This window comes from Vanessa tameamea, chromosome 4, assembly GCF_037043105.1.
Source record: "Vanessa tameamea isolate UH-Manoa-2023 chromosome 4, ilVanTame1 primary haplotype, whole genome shotgun sequence".
Taxonomy (NCBI): Eukaryota; Metazoa; Arthropoda; class Insecta; order Lepidoptera; family Nymphalidae; genus Vanessa; species Vanessa tameamea.
The window spans coordinates 7,022,002-7,033,950 of NC_087312.1; the positions used below are offsets into that span (position 1 = coordinate 7,022,002).

Consider the following 11,949-nt stretch of genomic DNA (forward strand, 5'->3'; position numbering starts at 1 on the left):
CAACACCATTTCACTTGATTTTTATCCTAATGTTAGAACCTAAACGTTTTATAAATACTCATTAAATGCAATTAGTATAAAACGAAATGGAAATATTGGTTTTATATTATTGTCTTTACTTACAGGTTATATTATGAATTTAACAAACGTAAACTTTTTACTTTGTATTACCTTACCTCTTCTGATTTTTTCACAACTATGTAGTCGAAGACAAAATATACCACTAATAGATTATTGAATAATAATTTAATCTATCAATACAAAATATGTAAAAAATTTACGGATTGGCCAGTTAGCATTTTATGCTTTATTCATTTATTAAGTGTATTGTATGAAGCCAAATTTGATAACATACAAAAATTAATAATAAAATCATATTAAATCCACGATGCTATTTATGAAACATCACATTTATAAAGATTTTTTTTGATTATTATTATTATTATACTACATTAATTTTCGTTAACTAAAACCATTATCTGTCGTTGTCATTCTCTGTATATCGAACATCCCTATACCTTATTAGAAATATAAGCCTTGGTATAATAGTTGGTAGTTGGTTCTTGGTATAAATTTGACATTTTAACTTAGATTGAAATTTGACGCAGGTTTATTATTAATTTATACAAAATAACATTCAAAATATCTTTATAAATATTAAAAGTTATTATGCCAGCTGTTGATAAGACTCTTGAAGATGATGAAAATTATATTATATCTCGAGCAAAGGAAGCTCAAAAGAGCAATATTTATTCTGCGAAGGCTTGGATGTTGACTGCTAAAACACTGTTTCCAGCTAATTTTAAAATTCAGTTCGAAGCCTACTTAATGGAAAAACAATCTGGAAATGTACAAGAAGCAGCTGAATGTTTTAGTTCATTAATGATGTCACCACAAAATCTACCAGATTTATTAACAGAAATTTCTGCTATTGCTCATGCTCTTAAATCCAATGAGCCCTGTTTTTTAAGTCAAATGTTTGATAATATTAGTCCTGATATACAACTAACAATACTTAAAACAAGTGTTGAAAATAGTGATGATACAATGGAGCATTGTCGTTTGCTAGTGCTATTATTAAAAAAGTTTCCACAATTAGGTGTAGATAGTCTTGTCAAAACACTTATAAACGCTGAAGAATTTTTTTATGATAATCGATATGCTCGTCTGCTTGTTGTAGAAACTTTGCCTTTACTCAATTCTTTGGAATCACCTAGACTGTTACAACGATTAGTGGTTAAAGCAATTGATTTTTATAATTCTTATATTTATGATGAAAGTGAACATGATATTACAGATCCCTGGCAAAGACTTTATGGTGTACTTGAATTATTGGGACGTCAACTCGGCTGGGATTCTTATTTAGTTAATTACAGCAATAGCTTAAATAAAGAATCCTATTTTCAAAAATTATTGTCATTGAGAAATTTTGATGATTGTAGACAACTTTTATATTGTGGAGTAGTATTTTTTTTAAGGTCACTCTATGAACATAAATCCCTTAAGGGAAATCATATATTAGTAGAAGCTTTATCTGATCCTGATGCACCACCATCAAAACGAAGAAAAGGTGATATTGAGGTGACAGGAGTATCAGCTCACCAGTTTCAAGCAGCTGCCAATTGTTGGGAACTGTTACATCGCAATGAAGTTATTTCAAGGGAATTTATAAAATTAACTTCACAGCTGCAAGTTAAACCTTGGGTAGAAGGTTTTTCTGAAGAATTAGCTCTATTTAGAGGCAGATATGAAGAAGCATGTCCATCCTCAACAAGTAGTAATATAAATGTTCTAATAGCAAATGTATCTGCTTACTTTTTTCAGCAAAACTACAGTGCTTGCATTGAAAATATTTTGGCAGCATTGCCTTTACTGCCTTCAATTGAGGGATCATTGGAGTCAGATCTCATTATTGGCGGAAAACATCGCCATCTTCACTTTTTACCTTTAACTAAGTTTGCAATCATGCATTATTTCTGTACTCTACTGATAAGGATACTCATGAAAACTGGAAATAACACTGATATGGCTTATGGTCATATATTAGTATTAATGCAACTTGGCTGGCCACAGGAAGAAGCGATATTTATTCATATCATGGATACAATTAGGAAAAAAGGTGTATTTCATTATCATCTTTTTCCAACATACATTATTCACATAGATTTGTTAGAAGAATTAAGTTTTATCTGGAATGAACAAGGAAAAAATGTTGCTTTGGATATTTTACCCAATTCACAACAACATCTGGGGCAGCGCAGAATAGGCACTCGAGGAGCAGATAAAGGTGTCAAAGAAGATTTTAAACAAGCAATGAAAGCTCAAGTTGCAAGAAGTAATGAATCTTTGCTAAATTTAATAATTCAGTTTATAACAGCTGAGAGATCTTATTTTTTGCAAGCTTTATAGCCAATTCGTAAGCAATAAGTGAAAGAAAATGTGTAAATGAAATGTTTATTTAATAAATTGATTTCATAACTAAATTCTATGAACTTCCTTCGTATGATCCAACAGCTAGCAGAAGGTTCCTTCTAGTAAAATGTAAATTTTTTATAGGTGAATTTTTTGTAGCAAAGGAACGTAATAAAAATTTTTCTTCTTTTTGTGTTACGTTAGTCATCCCACTTTCTTCGCTCGAACTTTCGTCAGATATTAGGCTGAAATCCCAAAGCTTGATGGTGGAATCCAAAGCACCTGTAACATTATTAAGAAGTAAAAAACTGGTATATCACTTAATACTCTATATATGCTCTATTCAAACCATAAAAGGAAAAAAGCCAAATAAACAAAAATTTTGACAGTAAATTGACGCGATATCATTGGTCGAGAGCTTGATTAATCTATGATATTCCATATGGATTTGCGAAAAAAACGGCATTTTGAACGTCGACCAAACTGTTATCGGAATTTTGGAAGTAAAATTAAGGGAAATAAGTAGTTAAGTATAATAGTGTTGTATTCTAAATAAAGATATATTAATCATAAACTCTTAGCGCGTAGGTATAGCTGAGATATTACAAAATTGCATGAAATACGTAAATCTAAGTTTTTTTTATCTTTTATCCTACATCCATTGGAATAGGCTATACATATTTATTTTTGTAAGACTATGTAAAAGACTATTTACACAGCTCTCTAGCCTACTGACAAATATATCTAATTATAGATATTTTGATTGTGGGTGAGTGTTTAGTAATTGTTATATTTACCAGAAGATAAGATAGTTCCGTCGCGACTAAACGCTAATGCATGTACAGGTGCCGAGTGCATAGGCGGTAAGGTCGCCGTAGGCAAGCCTGTCGACATATCCCACACTACTATTTCTCCATTTCCAGCTCCTGATGCTAACCATCTCCCACATGCGGAAAAAGCTAATGCGAATGGTGTTGACTGAAAGTTCGTTTATTATTAAAATATATTTCTTAGAAAAAGAATAATTATTATAATAGATTCATTATGAAATTATAATTTTATTTCCGTCGATTTGGATGGCGTAACAAAAATCCTAACTTTCTTGTTTAAGATATAAGTAAGACTGTCTTATACTTTATATACTTACTTTATGTCCTGTCATAATCCGAACTTGGGTTCCAGTTAAACAGTCCCATAATCTAACTGTACGATCGCTGGAGCCAGTAGCAATGTAATTTGAATTTGGGTGAAATTGTATGCACTGTAATCATGTAATATTTATCATTTTGGCTCATTGGCTTATATGTATACTACTAGACGCGCTGTCCGGTACTGAGACTGCACCCACGGTCAATGACCACTACCAGAGAATACCTTACAGTTGTTGTAAGTACAATTTATTTGTATTCTTAATATATTCAGATTTTTTTTATTTAGTGAGTCATAAAAAGGCATTATTAGTTACATGCGCACTTTGTTTACATTTTAAATAATTATTTATGGTGAGTTTACAAATTATTTAACGAAAATTACGTACAGACATCACAGGCTTCTCGATATGCCGACCCGTTTTGCTTACTGTTTACTAGATTCACCTAAGAGGGAGCAGTACAGCCGATATGGCGAAATTAACGAACATACGTAAACAGATGTGCCAATAGCGGAAAATTTTAAAAAGAAATTTATTGTGACAATAACTATTTTTACAAAAATGCCGAATTTTATTCTTCGATATTGTAAAAAATATTGTCTCAGAGAACATTAGTCTTCTTTGGGCATACATTTTCTCAAGTAAGCACTAAATTGATTTCTGTTTTTTTTTAGGTTCTAACCTAAATCTGTTATGTTGATTATATGTTGTTATTATTATTGTCTAATATAGTTAATAACATGACAATTATGACCAAAACTGAATCAAATAACAGAAAAAAAAAATAAAATAGTGCTAAAGCGGCGCGGTCGTTTAGGCTTAATCACTGAACTAACTCGTCCCGCTTTCTTTCGATTCCGGCACTGTGACACAATTTTAATTTTGAACAGCTTGTTTAGTAGTATACATATACGTCAATTTATTGGCTATTTCTTGTTGAGAGATCATATCAAAAATTAAAGGTAAGAAAAAAAGAAACTAAATATTAAAATGAAGAATATGGGCTAAAATGTAAAAGTTGAACTCTGACTAATTGCTACGGACTATATCAGAAATCGAATTTTATCCTTATAGCTAGTCACATATATCTTCATTAATAATTATTTTAGACGCAATTTTTAAAAAATCTTATTTACAGCTGCACTGACAAATTACTAGGAGAAATTAAAATCATACATCCACATCAGAATGGTGTCCTGCAAATATCCTAAGAGGCTGGTGGTGATCGGTGGCCCAGAGACGTGCCGTGTGGTCGTGGCCACCCGATGCAAAGTAGTAGCCATATGGTGACCAACGAACATCCCACACTGGCCACACGTGACCACGGTACACCACTAAACACGTCCAGCACTGCAGCGACCATAGTCGAACTGAATAAAAGACACAATATTCATGAATACTGATTTTAAATCAATTAAATTATCTATACAAGTTTTAATACAGCTCAAGTATTATACAGAAAATTAATTTAAAACGTTACTAATTCTTACCTGTTGAATCTTCTGAACAAGACAATAACATGGTTTTGAATGGGTCGAACGCAACTTTATACACAGGACCTGAGTGTCCAAATAGTGTACGACATGTGTCTCTATCTTTTTCTTCCATCATTCTTACCAAAACATCACCTGTTAAATAATTGACACATTTATTTATTGTCTAAATATATATATATAATATGTATATACATATTTTTTATTATTATATATATATAAATATTTTTTATGTTTTATTAAAACCTATACCTGCTTCTCTGTCAATATCTTGCAATTTTTCTGCTGATTTCATTCCTCGTAAGCGAACAGTTGTTAATGTCCATACCTGATGAGTGAAATTTTATGAAATAAAATATAAATCCAATTAATTGTTAAAAGGCTAATTTTTTATTTGCAAAAATAACCTTAATTGAAGAATTGTTGAAGCCTACTGCAAGTAAAGTAGAATCATCACAAATATCGGCACAAACAGCAGTTTGGCCACTGTTCAATAGTGTGTAGAAACAAATGGAAGGTAGACTGTCAGGACCAAGCTGGACACGTTTAGAAGCTTCTCTAAGAGCTTTACCTTTCTCAATTTTATCAGTTTCTTTTCTGAAAGCATATTCAATTGTTCATTTTATCTCATTAAGTACTTTAATACACATAAGTTGATTCAAACAGTAACAAAATTAATAGTAAAATAAAATGACAAATGTTTAGAAGAATCATAAAATGGTTTACAAAAGTAAATAAGATAAGACCAGAAGTGCTTGATACATACAATTCAGGTAATGGAATTCTGTCATTGGGAGGAGCATTAGGATCAGATTTTGGTTTTTTCATAAATATATTATCCTTTTTAGCTTTCTTTTTTTTTGGTTTATCTGGAGTTTCATCAGCTTCATCCTCATCTTCAATTGGAGCAGGAAGAACTTGAATATCAGGTTCCTTTAGAAGTCCATAGAAAACTTTGGAGCGATTATCTGTATAAATTAAAGTTTAATAAAGTAAGTAGGATAAAAAAATATTTAATACAATGCTATATGAAATAATAGCAGAATAATTACGATTATTTCAAAATCAAAATATACTTTATTCTAGTAGGTTTTTACAATCACCTTTGAATCATCATTTTACAGAATATTATTATTATATTAAACATAAAGCTACCACCAGTTGGAAATCTATTCAGATTCTAGCAAGAAGAACCAGCAAGAAACTCAGTAGTTACTCTTTTACAACATTTAAAATATAACTTTGCAGTTGACAAATATATCTGCTGTTCCAATTATAAGTATGAAAATTTATGTATAAGAAGTCTTACAATCAGAATATCTGCTTTATTAAATAAAAAGTAATGCTGATTTTTAGTTTGAAAAAAATATTTACCATTCCTTGAAGCTTCACCAAGGAGTCCACCAACAGTTGCTTTTACCTGGGCTTGTGTCCTCCCTGGACCATCATGAATGTCAATCTGAATGTGGTTATTAATTATATTTATGATCACAGGTGAACTTTTTTGTTCATGTAGGTATCTTTTTAATTGTGTAGAGGCATCTCTTGACAGTTGAACTTGAAATTTGTTTGTACTAAAAAAAAAAATGCAAATTAGAGCTTTCAAATACCATTAACAATTATTTGTTAAATGTATTCCGAATGTTGGTGTAGTGTATTTTTACCAACTCTTCAGATGTTGTTCTCCCTTTGTATAAATTGTCAATGAACCAATTATTATTTACATCTAGCCACAAAGTGGGTAGTATTAAATCTTTTTCTATAACAAAATATATCATATGTGCCAATATTCATGCCAAACAGTCTAAGGATGTCAAAGTATAATTATACCAGCATATAAATTCTTTATTCAACTTACTTGTATACTTCTGCAAGTTCATTACCCTTTATTTGATCTTTATTTTCAACCACTGCCAATCGTTTAAGGTCCTCTTGATAATAATCTTCTTGTTCTGGACCAAATTTTTCCATAAACTTTTTAGCATGTTCATTGTGATCATATAAAATTAGGATTAAATACATATGAACAAATACTGGATACAGGAATGTTGACAGCTCATACTGAAAGAAGAAATATTATTTTAAATTTACAATTTTATTAAATTATTCTCCTTAAGGTTGCCTGGAAGAGATTGATGTTTTAGCGATAAGGCCGCCTCTTGTGCATCTTTCTTGAATGTGACTAATGTTTATGTTTATTGGTGTACAATAAAGAGTATTTTGATTTGATTTTACTTTTATGAGCCATGATAGCCAAGTGGTTAGAAGACATTAATTTTAACCAATGAATCCAAGTTAAAATCCAGGCACATCATTTAACTTTCACGTTTGTTTTTATAATTCATCACATGTTGGGTAATGAAGGAAAACATTGTAAGGAAACCTGGTACATATAAAGCAAGTGGTGGATGAAATTCTGCCATGGGTATCAACTAGCTTGTATTGAGCAGTGTGGTGGAGTAAGCTTTATCCTTAGTTCTCCAAAGGGAAAGAAGATCTTAGCTTAGCAGTAGGATGTGTATATTTAAATTTTACTATAAACTTAGTTCAGATCAAATCAAGTTGGAGAATACTATATGTTCAATTTAAATTAACTTTAAACAAGAAATTAAGATTAAAATACTGAAATGACAACGGTTAAATTCAAGGGGTGCAGTAAATAGTTTCTAAGTGTGTAGTTTAGTCTGATTAATTACCTTATATATGTCTAAAGAGTTTTCAACAAATTTTTTTAGACTATCGTAAGCAAACTCATAGCTATATGGATCACTTTCAGTATGATGTGCTGTAAGTATACTGGCAAGTTCAACTTCAGGTAAATCTAAATTTTCATATTCAGCGTCACCTAGATTTGCTTCTTTCCTTAAAATTTCTTCAGTGCCCTGAAGCAATATATTAAATAGTAGATTAAGGGACTTATGAAAAACAATATCATTTAAGAAATGATATTGAAAATAGTATAAAGTTGAATCTTAAACTTGCCTTCAAATCATACTTTCGTAGAAGTTGGAGGACCGCTAAAAGCGGTGTTGATTTGTCGCCCATTTTAAGTCACATATAAAAAAGATAACTTATATAGTTGTAGTCTTGTTGATTGTTTAACTAGGTGATCGAACTCAATGTTTTAATAAGTGACAAGTCAAATACAATAATACAATTTCAAAATGTCTGTGGCCACTTGCCAAAATGACACTTTTATCCACCCTCATTGGTCCCAGATTAAAAAAACTTTCTATGTGCTAACAACCAATGTGAAAAGCGGAGAATTGTATGAAATTACTAAATAAAAAGCGTCATATTCATGTTTTAATACTAAACCATTATCATTGGTCTATCATTTCCTCCGCAGTTTTTAGGAACAATCACTGATGGCAAGTTTCACCACCAACAAGAGAGTGTAGGGATACAGAGAAATAAAAGTCCTTTATCATATCGGTCTTCAGTTGAAAGTTTTAACCGAAATCGGGCTATTTCGGTCTACTGGAATTGATACCTTCATTTAGTAATGTCAAAAATTAGTAAAATTAACAAAACCCTTTACATTTTGTTAATTCAATTTGAGTCCTTCGAATATTTTATCTATTTCTATATATTATTTAATTTTATTGTAAAAATAAGGTTCTGTTTTTTTTCTAAAGATAAAAGAGCACGTCATTTTATAATTATTTGTTATATGTAGGTAGTGTAGTGTTAAAGACACTGGAAATCGGTATAATTATTTATATATTTATAAATTATAAAAACGAAAACCCATTAACAATAATTTTTACTTTTGGATAGACGTGATATGACTAGGCGAGATCTTAAATAATCTCTTTTTTCACGAATATTTTAATGAATACCACATATCTAATAATAATTTCACTGTGGTGAAATATTGGTGTTTTGAATGTTGGCGATATTGTTATAGGAACTTATAAAATTAAAGTTGATATATATGTAGTTAAGTGGAATAGTGTTGTATTATAAATACATATTTGACAAATTATTATGGATAATAAATTATAATTCTTTTGATAATAAGGTGATAATTATTACAAAGCACATATAACTATTTTTTCTATGTCCTCCCTTCTTAACAGCGCCGCAGCGACTGATTTAAGGAACAAATGTAAACAAATGAGAAGTGGTTTTTTTGCGTAAAAAAATGTAGCAACCGCCAAAGCTTTTTATTTTTTACAAGAAATCCCTAAAGCCGACCTTCCTTACTTACTCTTATATGTATGTAGAGGACATTTCGTGACTTTTTTCTATCGAGGATATTTTATTATTTAGATCAAACCCTTGAGAATATACTGTAATTATTATGAATACATACAATGTTTTTGCTTTTAACTTTGAACTGGATTTACAGATAAAAATCAAATCAAATATTAACAATTTTGCTTTGCATTGCCTCTTATCCCGATCATCTTTATTCCTGTGACTACAAATTGACGCTACGCTTATTCGCTAGACTGTTTTTATTCGTTTTACCAAAGCTTCAAGTGTTTCATGCCAGCACTTATTGAAAAAAAAATTTTATGTTAATAAATACTAGTTTATAAAGAAAAAACTTAACATAATAAATTATTGTTTTTTTTTCCGGCTAGTGAACTTGGAATTTTCCGCTTTTCGTTTTTTATATTATAGGTATACCTATGGACAAATGGGTCACCTTATGATAATTAGTCACCACCGACCATATACATTAGCGCTTTAAGAATTATTAATATGCAATATGCATGCATGTGTTACATACCTAAGTTCTCTTGAATCATTTTTATTAATATATTGATGAAAATTACTTTAAAATTCGTTGCGTTCGTAGTAAAAACAGACTAAGCGAACAGGCGGAGGAAAGCGACTTTGTATGTAGAGATAGTTTAAGATGAGTTGTACCCTAGTACAATAGTTAAAGATGAATTTCCATTATTAAATATAGTAGTACCAACCGGCATTGGTATTAGCTCTAAAACTTCTTCAATAGTAGGAAATGGACAGACTCTTATTAAATTTAGATAAGCAAAAATAATATCTTACATTTGATTAGTTACACTAAGCCAGAAGTATATATTACCGGATAACTCCATAATATAATTAATACGTATATATTTAGTGAATTTATATTTAAGCAAGAAATAAGACTGATAGTGATAACAATATTTTTTTTTACAATAATTTATAATTAAATCCGGAGCTTCACTCGCGTGGTGTGATAGGATACATCGAATGATATAGTATTATTAAGCAAGTTGTGTACATATACAATACATACTTGTTCTAATATGCGTACTAACATAGTTTTAAATGACCTGAAAAAAAAAAAAAATATTTTATTTTATTGATATGATTATTAAATATTTTTGTGTTTCACAGTGTTTACATGTGTATTAATCGGAGTATGATATGAACTTAATATAATATCCGCAGGTGAAGTGTGTGTGTACATTTAATGTTTTAAAAGACGAATAAAACCAAACATTATCATGTTGCATTTTAGTAATTTATTGACAAAAAAAAACATTTAAATATTTATTTAGAAATTTCAACTAATGGTAGGTAAATACATACTGTTTTTTTTTTGCTTTAAACATCTACGGGACATTTATCTAAGCATAACCGTTAACACAATAAAAATATTCTTTAATATTAATACAGAAACTGTGACTTTATCACACACAAAACTGTCACTGTGGTGTAACATGTCATCGATATACAAATTAATTTTACAAAATATCTTCATAAAATCTCTAATTGACTTTGTACCTAGTATACTTAGTACAAAGTTGAAATATTACTTTGGTTGCAGGAACTTATAAATAAAATTACAATGAAAAACTTAATTGTACGGGGACGTCAATTTTTTATTATTAATTAAAGAGTTTATGCAGAAAAAACAATCGAAGAAGTAATACATACCGTCACGTATGTGATATATCTTAAAAATTATATCAACTGTTTTTATAATTATTCACTGCAAAATATAATTTAGAGATTTCAGTTATGATTTGGATTTTTATATTTTATGTACCTATATGTTACGCACGTAAAAGATAAATCGTTTTAAAGGGAATAACATCTATTTAGTTATGTATCTATTTATTACGTAATAAGTGAACATCAAAAAATGTAGTATATATTTTTTGTATTTAACGGAGAAAGAAAACTTATATCATTAGAAGGTTTCGGTGCCATAGACGTGCACAAAGGAAATTGGTCGAATTTTGACCACGCGATATTTAATTTTAACTTTGATTCCAGTATAATATATGCTTCGGATTATTTATTGACTAGTTAAAGATATGTTTGAAAAAGTTTCTTATATATTATATGTATCTATTTTCATCTAATTTACTAACACAAAGCGATCCGTTATTGATAGGAAAAAAAAACTTAAAGTATTGCTTTCATTACAAATGTGTTAACTAATTATACTTATAATCGTTTATGAAATAGATAATTAATATTAATTTTCGTTTTATAATTACAAATTTTATAAAAGAAATCAGATTTAAAGGAAATAATAAACAAATCTTAAGATGAAAATTTTCAGTTAACAGTAATGTTAGATGAGGTTACATTAAAATGTCAGTCTTAAGATCGGTCTATTATTACTAATTTTATAACAAATACGTACATTAATATTGCGTTTTAATAGGAAGGTACAAAAAGTTTTTCATCTCGTTGGATGAAATATATAATTTTATAAATAAAATTTCAAAGTCTTATACTATAGGTATCTAATCTATGGTTCATACTATTTTGGTCGTCTTTAAATAAAGCTATTTAAATTTTATTAATAACAATAATGTGTTGCATTATAAAATATCTATAACACACAAAATAACAGTTAAATCAAATTATATACATACATTGGCAACTCTTTTACTAAATATATTAAAAATGTCTACG

The 11,949-nt window shown here is 29.5% G+C and overlaps 2 protein-coding genes across 2 annotated transcripts; one reads left to right on the plus strand and one right to left on the minus strand.

Moving 5' to 3' along the window:
* The first annotated feature begins 579 nt into the window (after nt 1-579).
* On the plus strand, nt 580-2,483 carry LOC113394559 (integrator complex subunit 10). Its single transcript, XM_026631909.2, has one exon. It carries the CDS (start codon nt 670-672, stop codon nt 2,407-2,409), a length of 1,740 nt encoding a protein of 579 aa, XP_026487694.1. The 5' UTR covers nt 580-669; the 3' UTR covers nt 2,410-2,483.
* LOC113394558 (transcription initiation factor TFIID subunit 5) lies at nt 2,437-8,147 on the minus strand. Its single transcript, XM_026631908.2, has 12 exons — nt 8,038-8,147; nt 7,752-7,937; nt 6,914-7,116; nt 6,430-6,629; nt 5,822-6,023; nt 5,463-5,652; nt 5,308-5,383; nt 5,053-5,190; nt 4,739-4,932; nt 3,560-3,673; nt 3,210-3,390; nt 2,437-2,694 (listed from the first exon to the last, which is right to left on the minus strand). Exons 1-12 carry the CDS (start codon nt 8,098-8,100, stop codon nt 2,486-2,488), a joined length of 1,956 nt encoding a protein of 651 aa, XP_026487693.1. The 5' UTR covers nt 8,101-8,147; the 3' UTR covers nt 2,437-2,485.
* Nucleotides 8,148-11,949: the final 3,802 nt, after the last annotated feature.